Here is a 21,848-nt window from a genome sequence, read left to right as displayed (position 1 = left end):
TGGTGTGACCACATATCAGGTAAGAAAAAACAATTAAGCTTGTTCACCAAAACACTACAAAGGAAGTTTATTAGAATAAAATGTGCAGAAACCAGTCTGACATGTTCAGTTTCTGGTAACTGTTTACAGCAGTTTACTTTCACTTAATGTTGCAGCTGTGCTATGAAAATGAGTTTGGAAGTTATTGCTGCCTTCCCTGTTTGATAAAGGGCAATGGATTCAGTGTTGGCAATCAGGGACCTGTGTGGGGAGCAGGATTTCTCATGGAAGGCACATCTGTCATCTCAGTTTAACATGAGGCCTAGGTGAAGCTGTTTCTTCTGCATTTGACTGTGAAAGTTGCTGTAGTAGAATGTTACTGCACCAAACCTGAACCACTCATTTGCAACACGCCTCCTTTCACCACTGCGCTCTTCCTACAGGCTGGCTGAAGACAAGCTTCACTATTTGAGTGTAAAATGCTAAATACATAGAGCCTCTTCTTGTGCTGAAGTCGCTGCCTTTGTGGAGTTACCCAGATATCTCAATGTGCAGGTGATCCCCAGCCTCTCTGATGAACATCACCTTAAGATACTGAAATTTAAAGCTGCGATTGCCAGAAAGGGAGAAGCAAACGTACGCAATCTCTTCTTGTGTTAAAGCAGGCAGCCTTGCTTCCTGTGTGCACAGAGCTGTTGGGCAAGGCTCAGAAGACAGCAGAAAGTAGTTTTCCCTGTTGGGTTACCCAGCAGATTGCCACAACTAGGCACAAGTGGTGATATGTATCCATAAAGACACATGCATAAATGTTCCGTGTTCAGCTCTGAGCAATAAGAATTCAGGACCCTACCTAACAAGGAAATTTAAACACCCATTTGGCATTTTTTTGTGTAATTGAAGGGGCATGTTAGCTCTTTTTTGTTTTCATTTGGTTTTCTCTATTTTTTTTCACAGTGATGGTAACAAAGTTTACCCAGGGAGGGTAAACACAGTTTACCCAGGGAGGTTGTGGTATCTCTGTCCTTGGAGAAAGTCACAGGCCACCTTGGCAACTGGCTCTTGGTGTCCCTGCTTGAGCAGAGGGGCCGGACCAGATGGGTCCCAGAGGCCTTCAAGCTCAACCATTCTGTGATTCTGTTTCCAGTATTGTATCAGCTTTAGTACACTGAGTCATAATGAACATAAAAACTTCATTAAAGCATCATTAAGGCTTCATTTGAGATTAAGCACTATGACTTTGCTTAAAAAAATCAGACTGCAATGTATCAACATGACACCCGCCTGGGCACCTGGCAAAATTACACAGTGCCACTCTCACTCCCTTGCCTCCCCTGAGGCTGCCTGCCTTTCCCTTCCACCCTATAGACTTTGTTGCTTCCCACATGTTCTCAACCCTGTTCTTGCCTCTGCTGCCTCCTCCTCCTCCTCAGCTAAGCCCAACCCAGGGTTCCCCTGTGCTGGCAGAGGAGCGGGGAGGAAATCAGAAAGTATCAGCAATAGTGTGGCCAGCCAGACCAGGGCAATGACCCTCCAGTACTGAGCACTGGTGAGGCCACACCTCAAGTCCTCTCTCCAGTGCTGGGCCCCTCGCTGCAGGAAAGACACTGAAGTGCTGGAGCAAGTCCAGAGAAGAGCAAGGCTGTGAAGGGTGTGGAGCACAAGTCCTGTGAGGAGCAGCTGAGGGAGCTGGCGTTGCTTATCCTGAAGCAAAGGAAGCCCAGGGAGGCCCTTATGGCTCTCTACAACTGCCTGACACGAGGCTGTTGCTAGGTGGGGGTCGGCCTCTTCTCCCAGGCAACCGGTGACAGGGCAACCGGACACAGTCCCAAAGTGCGCCAGGGCCGGTTTAGGTTGCACATTAGGAAGAAGTTCTTTGCAGAAAGAGTGAGTGGGCATTGGAACAGGCTGTCCAGGGAGCGGGGGAGTCAGTATGCTCGAAGTGCTTAAGGAACCACTGCACGTGGCATGGTGTCAAACACTCAGTGCCAGGTCTGTTTGACAGGGCGCTGCTGGATCACGGGTAGGACGCGATGCTGCCTTTTGCAGCCGAACCTATTCCGTCATCCCCCGAGAACACAGCAGGGTCAGCCACAGAGCCCCGCCCCCCCTGCGGAGCCAGCCAATCACAGCTCAGAGAGCGGCCCGCCCCGGCCAATCAGCGCGCCCCGGGCTTGAGACGCGCCAAGTTCCTCCGCATGGGCGGCCGAGCCGGGTGTGGCCGCCATGTCGGACTGGGACGCGAGCAGCGATGAGGAGCTGGGCGCGCCGGACTGGCCGCGGGCCGTCGCTGCTGCCGGGGCGCTGTGCTGGTCGCCCAGCACCCCTTCGTGGGGCCGCGGCTCCGGAGAGGGCGGCGGGCGATGGGGGAAGGGCACGGGGAATGCCGGAGGGGAAGGGTGGGAGCCGCGAGGCGCTGAAGGCTCCGGCGGCCCGAGGCGGGCGGCGCGGCAGCGGCCGCCCCGAGCTGCGGCCGGCCAGGCTCGGGACTCTGTGGCGCCGCTCTGCTTCCTCCTGGATAGCGCCCTGGTCGGGGCTCTCATAGGTAATGTCGGTGCACCCCTGGGCCGGGTGCTTGACCCCTGGGGTAAGCGGGTGGGGAGGAGCCGGTCCCCCCCGTGCCCTGAGGGAGTGCGTCCCTGCCTTCCGTCGGCCTGGCCGCGGAGGGGCCCTCGCAGTGCGGCTCTCTCCATCCACCTGGGCACGGCAGGCTGCTCTTGCAGTGTCTGCCACTCGCCAGGGAAACTTGTCCACCCTAAAGTGTTTCAGTTGATGTCTGTTTCTCAAGGCCAGCAGTGTGCAAGTGTTCTGAAGCCCCTCTAGTCACATGGAGGAAGGGTGACAGTCTCTGGATCTAGTTTTACTCCTCCATCTCTTCTACTGAAGGGCATTCCCCTACATACAAACCTTGCATTTGTTTAATTGACAGAAGAGTTACCTACAGTCTCCAACGGTTTGATGTCAAAAGTGCTTTTATTTGTAGGTACACGCCCTCATATGAAAGTCTCAGGGTTTGGTCACAAATAAAATACATACCATTAATGTCTAGGTTTGGGCAGTTTGTCCTAAATCTCTGTAATACCTGCTGTGTATCTTTATAACAGGTAGGGGTGGAACTAAAATTAAAGAACTTGAGGATTCTTCAGGTTCCAGGATAAAGGTACCATGTGCTGTATGTTGTCAAGGAATGGGCTTTTTGGGGACATACTTGGTTTTGTTTCTGTGTAAACCATTTGAAGGAAGTTTAAGGGTGTTACAATAGCTGTAATAATGCCACTGTTTTAGAGTTGGTGTAAAGAAAGTGGAATTGAGGGTGCAATTTGGATGTTATGTGAAAATACAAAAAAGTATTTTTTTCCTTAAGTTTGCATTTATTTCCTTTTCTTTTAGAAGGAAATAAATCTATCTTTTCATAGAACAAGTTAAACTTCAGGGAAAAAAGACCAAAAATTGTTTTCAGTATGTGTTCTTGTATAATGTTTGTCTTTGCAGTATGGAAAAAAAAATTCAGTGATGTTTTTGAACATAGGTTACAAGAGGAACCTATGAATCTGAAGTAAAGATTTTTGGCAGCATTGATGTGCAAAACAAAGCCAAGATGTTGATTGACAATCTTATTACAAGTTCTGGACAAAACTATGTTAGAGGTGGGACAGAGAAAGGTAAGAAATGTGAGGTTGGGGGAAAAAATATTATTGATTGTATTCTATATATTTGGTAGTTTCCTGGAGTCTTTTTATATTGTTAGTATTTTGCCAAGTAAGTTAACTTAAGCCTCTTAAACCTTGTTCTTGGGCAATGGCACCTTCTTAAAACAGAAATACCAAGATATCCTCCTTTTTTTTAACTATGGACAGTTTCCTCCTCCCACCAAACTGCCATGATTCCATGAAAACCAGTTCTTGTGTGTTTTCAACAATTTTATGGATGCAGAATGTTATACCACCTTGGTTCTTGCTTTATCAGTTTGATTCCTCCAAAATAACAGTATTGGCTCTAGTGCAAGTTTTAATCTGGTATCTGTGGAGGATTACAATTCAGTAAACCTTTGTAAAGACAGTCTATATAGTGCTGATCATAGCACGGCCTGCTGATCATGCTGACTTCCTACTACTTTCAAGGGATGTTAATGTCTCAAGATTTGGTGTTGCACTTCATGCCTGGCTTTACTGTGGTAGCTGTGTTACATGGATATAGAAATCCATGGATATAGAAATCATTTTTGTATGTTTGGATGCTGCCTATATTATTGGTATGTCTTGTATGTGCTCCCAACAGTTTTTTGCACAGGCAAACACCATCCACAACTGTTGATCTGATGCTCTGATGAGGAGGAAGGGATCCAGGAATTATGTTCCAGTATTAGAATAAGGACTGGAGTAGTTGTGTGTTTCCTTTTTAGAAGTGTCCCAGAAGGTGGATGAGTATGTTTCAAGAGACTAGAAATATTTAAAGCTACCTTTGGATTTGTGACAGTGTTATCCTTATGTTTCCTGCCTTTCCACTAATTTTCCACACAACTGAATTGCTATTTATATCTTCAGGTTAAACTGCACTTACTTAGGATGTGTTAATCTCATCAAAAGAGAAGTATAGAATATAACTAGACTTAGACTTTATTGTGGTGTTGTTGGATGCTTTAGGCTTTGCTCTTTTAGCTGTTAAAGCTTTGTCTCTGCACATCATCTACTGGTTTCACAAGTTTTTCCAAACCTTGCAGCACAACAAACCTAGTTTATGGCTGGAGAAGCATGTCATTACTTCCTTTAAGTAGCTAAGGATGTTGAAATGTTTCCCTTTTTTTATCAAAACTGCATTTGTACACATTTTAGCAATGTTTCAGGGCAGAGATCTGGGAAATAATTTTCCACTTATATAGATGTTTCATGTATATTTAAAATATATGAGGCATGCAGTAGAAAACATGTTTGTTTTGAGAGGAGATTTCTCCCCATGTTTGTTCCATCAAACAGCAGCATTTTGTTACTAACTCTGCAGGAAAAACCTTGGACATTATCAAGCCTGAAAATAACCCAAAGAAACCAGTAATTAACTGGGCCTCTCTTCGAGAAAACAGGGCCAAATATGAATCTATGAAGTGGGCAGGTTAGTTTTACAATTTTGATTGTATTATACTTGTCTTTATGTGACAAATCTGTTGGAGTGCTTAAACTTTTCTGATACTTGCTTTGAGATGACTGAATGTTTCAGAGCCCAGCTTAGTGACGTATTTGCAGTGACCTGGCCATGTTAGCATTTCTCAACATGGTCATGGGGGATGCTGATTACTGTGCCAAGACTTAAACCTGCTACTCTTGTGGTATTTTGAATGTCACCCTTTGAAAATGGTGTTGTTTTTTATGTGACCACCAAAAAATAAAAAAAACAAACTAGGAGTTGTTAAATATACTACTGTATGTAGATATTACTTCAGAACTTTAAAAGTGGGGGAGTGGGTTTTTTGCAGATATTGAAGTGTTTGTCTCAGCCCTCATCTTTTTACATGAGCAGTGGTTTTCCATCACTTCCAGCTAGTCTTCTGGCTCAAGGCACTTTCTGGGTCCTGGGCTTTCCATCTTAAGCTTTAGCAGACTTACATTGACTCTGTATTATTTTTTGCTGATTTGAGTGGGATTTTTCTGGTTGTTTAAGGCTTGCCTCCAATTGAGAAAAACTTCTACAAAGAATCAGCCAGGACTGCCTCTATGTCACAAGAAGAAGTGGAACTGTGGCGGTAAGATCATTTCTTTAGGGAATCACCTGCTTGGCAAAAATCACTATTAAACTAGAGAGACTAGAAGGTGGGAGATGAAATACTGAGACAGAGACTCTAATTCTGGGGTCTTGTAGCAATTTGATCTTTTCAAGAACTCTGTCTTGGGAATGAAACAACTGGCAGATGAGATTATTAGTTGTCTGGAAAAATAACCTCATGGATTTTCTACTTCTCTAAAAATGTTTGATTTAGTTGAATTTCAGAAAGAAAAATTTCATAATGGTTCGCTGACTTTTTTGGCTGTTTCTTTGCCTTTCATAAGACAGTATGTTCACATTTTCTAGGTCCTTCCAAATAGAATTGTTCACAGGTTGGATACGTTTTGGCTGCAATTTTTCCCCTGCATTTTTTTAGTCAAAACTATCTTCAAACCAAATTCCAACTTTTGTTACTGTTGTCTTCCTTTTTTATCTGTCTTGTTTTTACAAGCACATCCTGGTGAGTACATGCTTCAGTTAACTACATCTGTTTATTTTGATCCAGCAACGTATATCAGTACCTTGCAAGGAAAACACATCATCTGTTTCAAGTGGTTTGGTTCAGGCCCTGGTAATAGTTACAGCCCTCTTTAGTAGTTCTAATGAAGTCAGTGAACATTATTGAAGTGTTAGCTTTTTATTACTTTTCTTTTTGCAAGATGTCTGGTTTTTTTTGCATGCCAGAGAAACTTTACCACAGTGAGCAAAGCATGGAATTGTTTCCAGATGCTTTCACCTTTTCCCTTAAAGTATATGGATGTGTTGTTGTTAGAGCTAGTGAAAATTACAGAACATTGTTCTTGTAGGTTAAAAAATTGTATTGAGGAATAGAACTTGTCTGATAAAGGAATTTTTTTCCTACTTCATCTAATCCATTTGCTTTAAAGAAAAAAAAGACACAACCAAAATAATAATTCTATAAACATGAGGGAAAATTGAATTGCTCATTCTTTTCCTAGTTTACACCCTACTTGAAGAAAAGGTTTTTACTGAATGGAATCTTCAGAGGAGTACAGGACTGAGATCAGTATGCTTATGCAGATGTCATGGTTTAAAACCAGATGGAAATTAGGCTCTAAGCAACCACTCCCTTCCCTCACTCCCTTTGGTAAGAGAGGGACAAAAAGGCAGAGATTATAGATTGAAATAAGAATTTACTGGAAAACATCAATGAGATAAGAAAAACAGCAAGAGCACTAATAAAAACGTTGTATAAAAGGTGATTGCATGCAAAAATGCTCATGGAAGTCCGTGCCCACGTTTTTTTCCTCAGGCATGAGATAACAAAAAAAGATGATGCCAAGCCTGCTGGTCAGACCTTCCACACCACCTCACCTCTCCAATCACCATTTGCTCTCCTGGGAGAAGGCAATAACACTCCATGGTCATTTTGTTCCTTTTTCTTCCACAGGAAACCACACCCCCTTTCTCCGGGAAAGTGAAAATCCCCTTCACCCCCAGTGATGATTTGGGTGATACAGAGTAACAATGTAGCCATGCCCGCATGGCTTCAATCTCCCGTCCTCACCAGTGGGAGAAAATTGTCTTTGCCCTTGGCTGAAACTAGGACAACATATTAATGGCTCTAAATTGGAGGAAGCCTTGGAAAAGCAGTTTTTAATATAGTCTTTTATATGAGTTGAGTGATTTTGGTTTTGCCTGCTTTTAGGGGCTTGTTGTTCCAGCTTTTTTTTTTTTTTTGAGCGTGTCTTACTGGTCATGTTCTTTTTCCAAAATTGTTAAGTTGGTATTCTCTAGAGTATCCAGGCAGCTGCCCTGAAAACAGTTGGGGGAGATTTTTGTCAGAATATAGAATTTTGACTGTTGAGTTGAAGCAATTCATCTGAATTCTGGGTTGTCTTTGGGTTTAAAAATTTGTCATACCTACTTAATTTGTAATCAGGTATAATTGTAGCCTGATAGGAGTGCAGTTCATGTTAATAACCATATATAACTTCAAATCAGTTGTTCTTAAGAAAAAATGGTTATTGATATCTTTGGGAGAAGTTTTCCTATAGAAAATCTTTTAAGAAAGGTAGAAGACTAGTTCAGTCCCATTCAAGAGCCTGAACTTGTTTTTTCTTGTTCAAGGAGTTTAAAAAAATTAAGATACACAGTCCTTTATGTTAGCTCCAATTTTTCAGATAATGAGACTTTAAAACAATTGCACTACTTTATATAGGAAAGAAAATAATAATATAACTTGTGATGACTTGAAAGAAGATGAAAAGCGCTGCATTCCCAATCCTGTTTGTAAATTTGAAGATGTATTTGAGCATTATCCTGATATTATGGCCAATATAAGAAAAGTTGGTTTTCAGAAGCCTACACCAATTCAGGTAGGTCTTCAATTTTTATGACTCTTTAACTGAACCTTAAGAGAAAAATGAAGACTGCATTTAAGTATTTGTTGTTTTATGTTAGTCCCAGGCTTGGCCAATTATACTGCAAGGAATTGATCTTATTGGGATAGCGCAGACCGGTACTGGGAAGACATTAGCATACTTAATGCCTGGATTCATTCACTTGACTTCACAGCCAATGTAAGGACTGCTCACAGGTTGGATTTGTTTAGCTGTGAATACTTCCCCCTGCACTTACTTCCTCCTGCACCCAACTCCTGAGATGATTTTTCTAGTAATGAAGATAAAAATCATGTATTGAAAAAAATTATATATAAATCTCATGGAATAAGCACCAAATTTGTCACCATAGACAAATTAGCATTCCATTAGCAGCAGTGTACAGGAGAAGTTTAGAACAATATAAAAATGTTCAGTGTCAAGCATGATGGACTTTGCCCATCCTTGTATACCAACATTCTAAATATGCTTTATTACAGATCCAAAGATCAGCGTGGGGGGCCTGGAATGTTGGTACTTGCTCCCACTAGAGAACTGGCACTTCAAGTAGAGGCAGAGTGTTCAAAGTATGCATACAAAGGAATTAAAAGGTAGTCTTGCTTTTCACTGGCTTGTTAAATAGTATCTTTTTTTCTCCTACCAATACCTACTCCAATAATTGCATTTAAGAGGAGAGAAGATAGTAGTAAATGCAGGGTTTATATTTTCCCAGTTTTCAGAATTTATGTTTTGACTAATCTCATGGTCAAAGTTTAGGAAGCTTTTCTGCTTCTTTTCCTTCTGAGTTGACAGCTGAGAAGAATCACGCACAGAATATGCTGAGTTGAAAGGGACAAGGATCATCAAATCTGGCTCTTAACCCTACACAGGACATCCCCAAGAGTCACACCATGTGCCTGAGAGCATTGTCCAAACACTTGAACTCTTGATCAGGCTTGGTGCTGTGATCACTTCCTTTGGGAGCCTGTTCCAGGGCCCAACCACCCTCTGGGTGAAGAACCTTTTCCTGATATCCAACCTAAAACTCCCCTGACACAGCTTCAGGCCATTCCCTTGGGTCCTGTCACTGTCACCACAGAGCAGAGATCAGGGCCTGCCCTTTCTTGTCCCCTCCCAAGGAAGCTGTAACTGCAGTGAGGTCTCCCCTCAGTCTCCTCCAGGCTGAACAGGCCCAGTGCCCTCAGCCGCTCCTCACACAGCTTCCCCTCAAGGCCCTTCCCCATCTTTGTTGCCCTCCTTGGACACTCTCTAATAGTTTAATGTCTTTCTTACATTGTGGTGCCCAGAACTGCCCCCAGCACTCGAGGTGAGGCTGCCCCAGTGCAGAGCAGGGCAGGACAATCCCCTCCCTTGCCCAGCTGGTGATGCTGTGCCTGATGCCCCCAGGACAGGGTTGGCTCTCCTGGCTCCAGGGCACTGCTGACTCATGTTCAACTTGCCATTGACCAAGTTCCTTTCCCTGGCACTGCTTTCCAATATCCCATGTCCCAGTCTGTCTGTACATCCAGGGTTGCCCATCCCAGGTGTGGAATTCAGCACTTTGCCTTATTGAACTTCATGTGGTTGGTGGTTGCCCAGCCCTCTGATTTGTCAAGGTCCCTCTGCAGGGCCTCCCTGCCCTGGAGGGAGCCAGCTGCTCCTCCCAGTTTTGTATTGTCTGTGAACTTGCTTACTACCTCTTCCATTCCTGCCTCCAAGTCATTTATGAAGATGTTATGAGGGCCAAGGATGGGGCCCTTCTAGTGACAGGTCACCAGTTTAATGTCACCCCATTCTTTGTAACCCTTTAGGCCTGACCTGTGAGGCAGTTGCTGACCCATCCCATAGTGTCTTCATCCAGCTGTGTGCTTGACATTTTGTTCAGAAGGAAACTGTGAGAAATAGTATTGAAAGCTTTACTGAAATCTAAACAGGTTACATCAACTGGCTTTACCAGTCATCTTGGTGGGTTACATTGTCATCAAAGGAAGTCAGGCTTGACAAGCAGGACTTTGCCCTCGCAGAGCTGTGCTGGCTGTGGGCAGTGACTACATTGTCTTACAGGTGTTTGTCAATACCTCCCAGAATAATCTTCATAACTTCATCAGGGACCTTTCTGGATTCCGAAGACCGCTCAAAAATCATTGAGAGAGACTGCAATGACATAAGCCAGCTCTTTGAGAATTTTTGTACAAATCCCATCATGCCCCATAGATCTGTAGAAATCCAGCTGGAGCAGCAGATCCTGCATAATTTGCAGCTCAGCTGGGAGTGGATCATTCTCACATTGTGGTTTTCCAGCTCAGGGCACTGGAATCCCCTTGGTACATCATATGTGTTGAAGACAGTGGCAAAGAACATGTTAAACAGCTCTGCCTTGTCTTTGTCCCTGCTTGTGAGGTGACCATCCTCATCCTCTAATGGACCAATATTGTTTTTACACTTCCTATTGCTACCTTCTCCATAGAACACGCGTGGCTTTCTTTTCTAAGAGATTACTTTGCTGAATAATGTTCAGGTTCTAGCCCACACAAATCTTTTTGTAATGTTTTGTTTGGCCCTGAGTCATGGGGTATATTCCATCTCTTTTTTTGTTGTTGTTGTTAAACTTTATGGTATTTTCATCAGCCCATTTCTCTAGCCTTTGTTGTTCTTCTGGTAAAAGCCTAATTCTCCTGAGTGTATCAGCTCCTTCCGCAGTCGGGTTTCATCCACCAACCTGCTAAGCGTAGATCTTCATTTAAGCAATTAAATAGACATTACTGTACTCTGAAACGTGCTTTTAGGGGTCTCTGTTAACTTTGTGTAGCGCTCTGTCTGTAAGAATAAGTCTTACAGTCACCCCAACTGCAAAACATATCACTTTTGATGGTACTGTTAGGAAAATCGTGCATCCTTTCATATGTTCATCTATTTTTTGTGTAAATATTTTCAGAACAACCCAAAACATATGAGCTATTTCCCTTTCATTATTTTTTTCACTGCAGTTTCAGCAGAAAACTATTGCTGAACTGTTGAGGGAATGTCATTCAGTGTTAATTTTATTAATTACTGTAATACTGTCAATCACACTTGTTAATCCCAGGTGACACTTTTAAAGCAACATGGTGACATTTACTTGAAAAGCATTGACTTTAGCTGAAATTCAATACACTATGTCTGTAAAACTTTTATTTTACAGTATTTGCGTCTATGGTGGTGGGGACCGAAAAGGACAGATAGACATGGTTACCAAAGGTGTGGATATTGTTATTGCTACTCCTGGCAGGCTGAATGATCTTCAGATGAACAACTTCATAAATTTGAAGAGCATAACATATTTGGCAAGTAACTGATACGCAATGAGTAATGCACCAGCTGGGAAATGGTTGACTCAGTTTTAATTTAAGATTTAATGGAGTTTTCTTTAAACTTCCAAAGTATTAATTACAATACAGCTTAACACTGAAATTGTGTTGCAGGGATGATTCATACTTATTATAATTGCACTGCAGATATGAAATATTCCCTAGGAAAAATAGGCTTCTAGCACAGCAATCATTTTTAAGATACTAAATTGTTTTTTCAGTAATGGCATTCTAAAATTCATTTTGTCAGGATTAGTTACTAATGGATGAAATGCCTTTCTGAAGTTGTCTTTTCCCTTTCTTTTTAAAGGTTACCAGTGTCTCAATTTTTTTTTAGAACTTGTGTGGTAGCAGAGTCAGACACAGATATTTCAATGTTGGGGGGCTGACTTTGTTTTGATCTCAGCGGGAAAACAACCTTATAAATGTTATTATAATCCTTACGTCTTCATTTCATTTTTGCCTTTTCCTGTGCTGAACAGGTAAGACCATTGCTGTTTGTAAAATGCTTCTATATATTCAATTTATTTCTAACTTGTCTGCGAATTGTTGCCTAGTTTGACAATTTGGCCATGCTCTCTGTCCACCCCACTATTCTGTGAGAGTTAAAGTCTCTCCATGTTGTAACAAGTTAGCTCCAATTCTAAGTGATAGTTGTGAGCTTACTGGCAAAGCCAGTGGTGGTATAACATCATTATAAATTTGGCCATTTGGGAAAAAAGTTTATTACAGGAGAGTAGCATTCTGTAGAAGATTCACATGTAATTGCTGAGCAGGAGGAAAACAGGGCCTGAAAACCTGCATTCTGAGAACTATAGGAACATAGATCATCTTTCTGCCAAGGTGGAGTATAGTCATACCACAGGCACACACTGGCTCCATGCGTATTGAACCAAAAGCATGTTCCAGTATGTGCAGCATATACTGAAGTTTGACATTGCTAAAAAGAATTAACTCTCAAATTGAAAAATATGATGATGTGAAGCAGGAGGAGAGACAATTTTGTTGCTACACTAGCAGTTAAATGTTTTCAGAAGAACCAATGCAAGAACCATATATTGTGATATGGTTAAGTCTCATGCCTCAGACTTTAAGGGAATTCTGTGCTACCATAGCCTCATGGACATTGAAATTGGACATTGAAAATTCTATCTTTGTGTAATCTTGCTGTATATTTATCCCTGTTTCTTGTGCTTTTCAATATATATGATGCTTTCTATTTCTAGAGCTTCATTGTCAGTTTTCAGCCAACAAATAATTTAATCTTGTGGCCTTGCTTTAGGAAAAAAGAGTGATAATAGATTTCACATTTCCATCTTGGATGAAGAACACTCTTCATTAAAGAGCTTCATTTACAGTTTTCATTTAAAGATGTTACTGAGTCTTAGGAAGGTTCCCAAAGTAAGCTGAGTGTTACTTGCTAATATGATAGAATACTTTCCCAAAGGATTTCCAAGGTCAGATTCTGGGATACAATTGTTAAAACCCAACTAAATGTACCACCCCTCAGTAAAGCAAAACAACAACAAAAAACCAAGCTCTGGTAATTATGTCTAATTAGGTACTGGACCCAAGGTGAATTTGAGGTTAGAATTTCTCTTCTTGCCTGACAGAACCATCAAGTTGATCAAGTCTTGATTCAGATTTTTAGGAAGCCATTTATTCAAGATAGACTGCTGTTTTTCAGAAGTAATGTTGTAGATTCTGTCATAAACAGCCTTTTGATTGTTCAAAATACATGTCATATGAAAATATGCTTTTTTTGCCTGTGTTCAGTGTAAATCAGTATTCATTCATCAGCAGTCTGATGAAGTAATCTTAATTCTTTGGACTTCATGCTGATAAAGGAGAAGGAAGGAAATTGGAATTGTGCATGAATAATTGGGAAACATTTAGAACAAAGTGTAATTAAAAATATATATATATAAATCATGAAGGAGGCTGTAAAAGGTAGATTGCAACAGTGCTTTTATTCTTCAATACAAAAAAATGGTGTTAAACTAATCAATAACTGATTTAAAAGAAAGGAAAGAAGAAATGAAATAATTTTCAAAGGAAGAACTGACTTGTAAGAATTTTTTGCCAAGAAATAGAACTGAAATGAGCAATATTGACAAACAAATAAATACGTGTATATTTAAAGATAACAAGAAACCTAAGATTATGTGCATTGAAGGGCATTTAGATTGCAAACCAGGATGGGGTTGTGACACATTTGAGAAAATTGGTACTAATAGTTACCTGATATATATTACAACCTTCTTAATGAAGCAGCTATCAGAAAAAAAAAAAGTAAATTTCAGCTACCTGATCCATCAGTTAGGCACAGATGCTTCCTTTTCCCTCTGCAGCAAGTGACCTTAATAGCAAAGAAAACTTCTACTGCTGAAAAAGGCATAGCAGCCAACTCTACGTAAAGTTAGTGATGTTTCAGCCTTGCTGTTCTATTAGAAGTCATTAGTCAATGACACCTCCATGAGCCCCCTAAAAATAAAGAGAAGTAAACCAAGAAATAGAATTCTTGTCTTGTCTCTCAGTTGATAATTTTTGGTTATTTCAGAGATTTACATAAATAATGTACTAAACCCCTTTAATATAATAAAATATCAGAGACTAATGGAACAGCAAAATTGGGACAGTAGAAAGAGATTATCATCAATGCCTTGTATTTCCACCTAAGTGTCTAGAAATTGTCAATACTTAAAAACACAATCCATGTAACTTTACTTTTCAAATAGAGTTTCTATAAATCAAAGAAAATAAATGAGTGTCAGATGTCAGTCTTGTTTCTTTGTATGAAACTGAAAAGATTCACAAGTGTGCTTGTATATTAGAAAGCATTTTAGTTCCAAAGAGATGTTCTCAGACCTCCAGCTCTCTTGTTCAATTCTGGCCTTTTTTACCAGACAAAACAAGCTTGTACTCTGGGAGTTGTGCCATGTCCTAGTGTGTGTCAGAATGTATGCTCTGGCTTTTTCCTACTTGTAATGAGGAACTAAATTGACAAGTGATATTTTGGTCCTGTATGAGATATCTTATGAGGTAGAAATGAGATTTCCCCTTAAAATTGCAAGCCATTTATGTGTGTTGAGCAGGTTGCTCCCCTCTGGGTTTGATTGGTTATGGGTTTTTTGATTTTGTTTTTTTTTTAGTTTGTGCTTAGTTTTAGCCATCATCCTAATTATTGGTAAAACAAACAGTTGTTTTTTTGTTTTATTGACTTCAAATGCTCTTAAAGGAACTGTGAATTTTCTTGTTTTGCCTGCAAATATAATAGCGAATGAAAAATTGTCAAGGAAATTCAAGAGGTAAAATACAAGTTCAACAGGTTTTGCAGTAAGTTATGGAGAAGATTCTGCAATTAAAACAGTTACCATTAAAATCTTTTTCTGTGTATTGTCCTGTTGAAACAAACCCTTATCTGAGGAACTAGGCAGAATAAATAACTTTGTTTCTGAGCAGGTTTTAGATGAGGCTGACAGAATGCTGGATATGGGATTTGAACCTCAGATAATGAAGATCCTAATAGATGTGCGTCCTGACAGACAAACTGTTATGACAAGGTATCTAAACATGATTGTGCTCAGGACTCAAACATAAGGTTGTTGAACAAGTCAATTTCAAAACAAATGTGTCAGTTATTTAAATTTTTACTTGTTTTCTTTCTAATTTGGTCTAGTCAGTCCTGATGAGTCATTTGACAGATTTTTTTTTTTTTCAGTTTGTACTGTCTTTTCTGCTTTTTTTACATCAAATATAAAGACAGTTGAGTTATCCCAAAAAAAGGAAGGTTTCCTCAGAGTGCTGGAATTTGCCATATCAACTTAAAATGCCAACTTACAGTTCTCCTTCTGGGACCAAATGTATTTCCTGACTTTCTGCTCAGTATCTGTGCTAGTCTGTACCTGGATTAATTTTGAAATTATGCAGCTTTTGGAAACTTAACAATCAAATATCTCAACAATCATTTTGGTTCCTGTATTTTGCATTTAAGCTGTTGTTTAAGAAAGCAGCCTAGAAGCTTGCTTATTGGGTATTGTTCAACAACTAACCTCAGCTGAGGCTTCACTGGAAAGGTTCCACAATTGTTGCCTGTACTTTTAACCAATAAAATGACCTTTTAAGCTCAAGTGCTGTTTACTATTAATTTAAGATTAGTTAAAGTCAATACTGTTACTGCATGTGTTTCACTGGTGTATAAGAAAGGAAAGAAAAGAAGAATATGATGAAATTAATGAATTGGAGAAGATTTGGCATGCTATTCTCATGTGTGTGTGTTTTCCTGTTCACTTTCTGTTCAGTGCTACTTGGCCTGATGGTGTCCGACGCCTAGCAAAATCCTACTTGAAAAATCCCATGATTGTGTATGTTGGCACTCTTGACTTAGCAGTAAGTTGTCTTGTTCTTGTTTGGTTTTTCCCCTTCCTTTTGTAGAAGAATTTATGTTTAAGCCAGGAGATGTTTTACTTATAATTAACTGTATGTAAGTAAAAGCATGTATCTTTTGTAATCAATCTGAGCTTTCAAGAAACAGCTCTGTGCTATTTATTTTAAAGTTTCCTTAAAAGTTCAGAAAAATTTAAAAAGTGGAAACCAATATTTTTGCTGTAACAACATCTGGAAGTCTTATGTCTTCAGTAGAAGACATAGGTGAACAAGTATCAATCATATTGAATGTTCTACTTCACAATGCCAAATGTTTTTGTGTGATCCCTTGGTTTTGCAACCTTAATTCTGGTTCAGCAAGTTCTTGTTCTTTATTTGGCTTTCCTTCTGAAGATCTTCTTTCTAATGCATACAAATCCTTATCTAAATTCGTGTTTCCTACCTGTATCTTTCTCAAATGGAGTGGGAGCTTTGTACTAAATTCTTGGAGGACACTTGTCTATAGCAGCAAGTATGTGTTAGAGTAAGAACTGTCTTTAAAGTCCAGAAAGTGTGGATGTAGTTGTTTATTTGTCATTGTTGTGCAGCTGTGTGTATTTGGCTTCAATACCAGCAGAATTTACAGGAACAGTAGTTTGCCCAAGATCTTAGGAAAGCTTCCTTTTCAGTTCCATTTTTTTTTTAGTGACAGGGAATGAGGAAACCTAGTATCCAGTACACTTTTCAGCAGAAATAGAGACAAAGTGTGCTTTTTGTCTGTTCTGTTCAGAACTACACTTTTATCAAAGGGCAGTTCTTGTCAAGATTAGAATTTGAAAGACATCAACTGCTCTTGTAGCTCTATTCTCTAGGGCATTAATGTCTTTCTACAGGAGCTTCTCCCAGTTGACAAATCTGGTGGGGGGGAGGGTTCCTGTGAAGAGACAATCTTTATCTACTTGATTGAATCTTCAACTCTTGCCACAAGGTCATGATACCATGCCACGAGAATGTCTAGGCTTTTTATCTTAGTTATACCTTAGGTATTCTGTGGTAACCTTCAGAGGTAATGGAGTAAATATTTTTATGAACTGTTATTGGAATATTTAGAACTGATCATTTCAAAGAGATTTACAGCATCTTTAAAAGCCTGTAATTTTGAGTAAGATTGCCATTGTTCCAACTTGCTCTGGAGTAACACGAAATATTTGCAAATTAAAGAACTTAAATGTGTTTTTCACTACTAATATATTTCTTTCACCTCACTAATCGCTACCCGTTAAATCTCTGCAAATAAATGGTTTGGCAAATTGCTTAAAGGTAAATTTTATTATTCTCCTAAAGCAACGAGGAAGTAAGAACTATGCATTGTTTGAACTCCAAACTGATACATATTAAAATAGGGGTTTTTATGGTATCATATATTGCTACTTTTATAACATGGCAATATGGTAATTAACAGAAAAAAATATTGTAATCTGTTTCTACTTAACATCCCTTTTTGCTGTTTGACAGGCAGTAAGCACAGTGCAACAAAAAGTTATTGTTATCCCCGAGGAAGAAAAGAGAGCTTTCATGCATAGCTTCATTAAGTCTATGAAGCCAAATGATAAGGTCATCATTTTTGTGGGCAAAAAGCTTACGTATGTAATCACTTCCCAGTATCATCTCTGTTTGGGTTTTTTTTCCTAACAGAAATACTGAATAGTTTCTTAGTTCACATAAGAACTATCAAGTGTAATAGCTCTTCTCAAAAATATTCTGCTATTAGTATTATTTTTTTTTCATTTATTTCTTCCTTTAGACTGACTAGCAGTTTGTATTTTTTTTTATATCATTAATGGTGGTGGTAAGTCTCAGTTTCACATAGCTCAAGTGGGATGTTTGGATTCTTGGGGATACATCAATGTGATGTACTGTTTACTTTCATACACCTCTGGTGCGTGCAACACCTGATTGATGTGGGGGTGGTCATTGTATATACTTGAACTTTTTGAGTCAACAACACAAAAATAATCTAGTATTCCTCTAAAGTATAAATAAAGTTAAACATTTCTATGTGGATTAGACTTGCTTTCCTGTTTTATAATAAGTATCAGCTGACCTAGGTAACATTTTGTCCTTAGGCACACATTTAGCTTTTGCTGTCACATTACTGTCCTTTTGATTTAAATCTATTTGCTGCACTATTTTATTTCTTTTTTTTTTATTCTGTTTTAAGAGCCATTGCTTTATTTCACCCTAGGGCTGATGACTTGGCAAGTGACTTTGGTATCCAAGGAATTCCAGTACAGTCACTTCATGGCAACAGGGAGCAATGTGATCGAGAACAGGCTTTGGATGACTTCAAGAAAGGTGAGTTTGTACTGAAGTACTGGTTTGTTTAGGCCAGACTTCTAATGTTTTTTCTGTTCAAAATTTATCTAAGTGTCATTCTCTCTAGTACTATAGAAGTTAAAATATTAAAGAGCTCTGAATTTTATAGAAAATTTTAAAGAAAGCCTTAGTTGTTTGACAAAAAAAGACCCAGCAAACTAAATTATTAAACTCCCAGCCATTCAAAATTTTGTTGAAGAGCAATCTCTTTAAGTAAGGCTTATTTTACTTTTGACATTTCTGGAAAAATTGGCATTGTATGTCTACAGAAAGGTAAATTTAAATGTCAGATGATGGTGCTTTCAGTGAAACAGTCCTGCTCCAGATGATGCTAGTAGGGTTGTGTGAACACAATTCAGAGTTACTTGAACACATGCTAATAAAAGACTCGTGCTGTGACAAGAGTGTCAGCTGAGAATATAGTTGTTAAAGTTTTTGTTCTTTGGACAGACTCTTTTTATCAACCAGGCATATTTCTTACTTTTCCTGCACTCTGCTGTTCTACTGGTGACATGCAAATAGTAGCAAAATGACATTTTGGGTGCTTACTTACCAGTTTGTTCTTGGCGCTAACTCAGTGTGACATTCAACAAGCATATTTTTACTTTGTGTTAAGAATATTAAGTGCATTATAAGCTAGAAAACCAATATGTTTTCTGTTTGTTCCATAAACTCCTGTTCACTTCCTGTCATACTAACTGTAGGCAAAGTTCGGATATTGGTGGCTACTGACTTGGCATCCCGTGGCCTCGATGTGCACGACATTACTCACGTTTTCAACTTCGATTTCCCTCGCAACATTGAAGAGTATGTTCACAGAGTAGGTCGTACTGGAAGAGCAGGGTAAGTGTTTAGCAGAAAACAGTCATGTGTTATCAGTGTTTTGTTATGTTTTATGCACAACATAGGTGTTTTTCTTGACAAATTCTAGAGACTGCAGGTGATGTGGGATGGGGGAGTCCAGACTTCAGTCTATCAAAGTATGTTCTAGAAACACACTGCTTTGTGTCTTTCAATGAATTCACTGTTAAATTGAAGGCAAGCAAGTTTTACGCTTTTCTGTTATTGAATCAAGGGTGTTTGAAAGCTGGTATAAATATGAGGAAGAATTAGAAAAACAATTTGCATTGATATTCTGGAGTGTTACTTCCTTGTTTATCTCTTCATGAGCTGCTGATTTATTTAGTTTCTAGACCGCACATTGCGAAGAAGCACCTGTAGTTTGTAAATCCGCAGCCGATCACGGTGGTGTAGTTTAGTGGTAGTTCTTTTGGATGCTGCTTTCCCAGGCTAGTACAAGTGTGATTTTTCTCATTTAATCATGATAGGAATGTGTGTCTCTTCATACTTAAATATGTTGCCATTATGTTATGTTTATTATCTAAAATCTAAATTAGTTGCGCATTTGCTCCATTTTAGGTGAATTGCTGTAATGATTTTTATGAAAAACATGTGCAGGGTTAATGCTCAAGCCACTTTTATTGTATCAGCTCAGTAATATTGCCTGTGGTGCAGTTTATTACTGCCTAGGTCAGTAGTAAAAGCCTGGCCAGAGTTGTTTGGAGGATCAGCAGTTGTTTCCTTCCTCGTTTAGGCGCTCTGGGGAGGCAGTAACACTTGTCACAAGCAATGATTGGAGGTTTGCGTCCGAGCTGGCTGACATTCTGGAAAGAGCAAACCAAGTAAGCATACGTTACTGGGTAAGATTTATATTGGTCTGGGTTAGCACCTGAAGCATGTCGTGGAGGTCTAAGACTCTTTAGACCCTTCTTGGTGAGTGTTTGTGGTGTCTCAGGGAAAGAAAATGGGTATTTTAGTCTGTCTTTTCCTAGCTAGGCTTAGCTGTATTTTACTTTACAGATGAGTCCCAGGAAGGAACTGTGAACTTTAACCAAAGCCTTCTATGTCTAAAGAAAAAGTAACTAACATACACATTGAGGTCTGCAGAGAAATAATAGGGTTTATTTTATTTCATAAAATTTTATTCCATTTGTATTTTACTTTTGGATGCATGCAGCAATTTCTTGTTTAACGGTCTAAATATTAACAATACTCGTATCAGAAGAAGCTCAACTATCTTATCTGTTTATTGTATCTGACAGTTGTGACGCCTGCACGTACTTTTCCAAGCTTTATTACTGATGCTTGTAAATAGTATGTGAAATGGAACTGGAATGTGATCTCTTTCTTTAAAGAAGCATATTTTTTCTTGGTACCGTATCTGAGAAAACAGATAATTGTGTTACTGTTTTTTGCTGTAACAAAGAACAACATTTTGCCTGATTTATAGTAAACCCCCAGTTCAAGTCCTCACTTGAGCTGAAGTTTTGTTTGTTTGGGTTACAGTGTTTGTTTGTTTGGGTTTTTGGATGGGAGTTTGAGTACATACTAAATGGATTTTATCTAGAATCTGTGGTTTTTACTATAGACACTTACTCAGACTTTAAACCCTGGGTTAGAACTTCGCATCAATCTTCTGTTTTATAGCTCTTCTTTGAATGATACTATGTTGCTTTATTGCAAGCCTAGTAAGATGCTTTTGAGAAAAAAAAGGATGTAGAAGAGTAGTCACCTAATAATTCCTTAAAGTTGCGGATTTGAGGGTTTTGGTTGGGGTGGGGGTTTTTTGCTTTGTTTTTATTCAGAAAATGCAAGAGGTGAAATCAGTAATGATACTGTGAAGCTACTTTAGAGGTGCCTTGAGTTTTTTATTCTGAGTTAATAATTACCTTTCAAGTCTTGTCTCCAGCTGCAGGCTGCAAAGTTCCCAAACTGGTTGTGGTTTTTGTAATGTGTGATAGTTCAACTGGGAGCAAGTCTGCGTTCAGAGGAGAAAAGAGGAACTCTGAATCCTTGCTTTCAGAAGTTACTGTTAGTCATAACATTATTCTCAAACTTAGTTATGTCTGATAGAAAGGAAGTATCCCTATAGACAAAGTGTTGGGGTTTTTTCTCATGACAAATGGAAATACCATTGTTTCAGTCTTAAAGCATTATGTAAAAGTAGGAGAGAACTGAAGGCTCAGAATACTTTGATTTCGAAACAAGTTAGTTGCTTTTGTTAGCAAAATGTTCTCTGTGATTTTGAATCTACAGATATATGAAGAAAAACAAGTACAACAAAAAGGTGTCTATTTCATGCTGAAGGAGTCTTTTACATATAAATGCTTATTAACAAGCATGGACAGATTTAATGGGGAAACAGATTTAATGGGAAAGTAATCTCTGTGATACCAAGAAAAGCATTCCATGTTAATTATGGCATCTTTATCCTTTTCTCACTTGAATGAGCCTCACCTAGCTTATATGTTTAGCAGATAGACAGATTTTTCATAAAAATTTCAACAAGCCACTAGATGCTGGATATTACCTCACTGAGATTTTTATGTTTCTGTATCCTCACTTCTTCCTGCTCTTGACTTGTGCTTGCTCAAAAACCACTCTTGCAGGAAATTGTTGTGATTTTAGTTTGGAATAAATTATCCTTCAAGCTCTAGGGGATACTGAGGAAGAAAATCATCCCATGTTTCAACTGAAAAATAACTTTGTCTCATTACTTCTATCTCCATTGTGAAAGCCTGTTGTGCCTTTCAGCTAGAGATACATTAACTTTATTTTTAAATAATGTTTGAAACTTAGGCAGAATGGACTCTTCCAGAGTTGTCATATTTTGCCAGGATAGTTGCTT

At 39.2% G+C, this 21,848-nt stretch overlaps 1 protein-coding gene across 1 annotated transcript in view; it reads left to right on the top strand.

The window, feature by feature from the left end:
* The first annotated feature begins 79 nt into the window (after positions 1–79).
* The window catches only part of DDX43 (DEAD-box helicase 43), a 27,110-nt gene continuing 5,341 nt past the window's right edge, over positions 80–21,848 (top strand). Inside the window, exons 1-15 of the mRNA XM_026795937.2 lie at positions 80–2,521; positions 3,081–3,136; positions 3,506–3,638; positions 4,975–5,082; positions 5,629–5,710; positions 7,913–8,069; positions 8,155–8,273; positions 8,573–8,683; positions 11,254–11,395; positions 14,882–14,982; positions 15,721–15,808; positions 17,300–17,427; positions 18,030–18,139; positions 18,865–19,003; positions 19,755–19,842. Coding sequence (XP_026651738.2) covers positions 2,203–2,521; positions 3,081–3,136; positions 3,506–3,638; positions 4,975–5,082; positions 5,629–5,710; positions 7,913–8,069; positions 8,155–8,273; positions 8,573–8,683; positions 11,254–11,395; positions 14,882–14,982; positions 15,721–15,808; positions 17,300–17,427; positions 18,030–18,139; positions 18,865–19,003; positions 19,755–19,842 — 1,881 coding nt within the window. The 5' untranslated portion in view covers positions 80–2,202. The remainder of the gene's footprint in view (positions 2,522–3,080; positions 3,137–3,505; positions 3,639–4,974; positions 5,083–5,628; positions 5,711–7,912; positions 8,070–8,154; positions 8,274–8,572; positions 8,684–11,253; positions 11,396–14,881; positions 14,983–15,720; positions 15,809–17,299; positions 17,428–18,029; positions 18,140–18,864; positions 19,004–19,754; positions 19,843–21,848) is intronic.

Source organism: Zonotrichia albicollis, chromosome 3 (assembly GCF_047830755.1).
Source record: "Zonotrichia albicollis isolate bZonAlb1 chromosome 3, bZonAlb1.hap1, whole genome shotgun sequence".
Lineage (NCBI taxonomy): Eukaryota > Metazoa > Chordata > Aves > Passeriformes > Passerellidae > Zonotrichia > Zonotrichia albicollis.
This window is presented reverse-complemented; position numbering and strand designations above follow the sequence as displayed.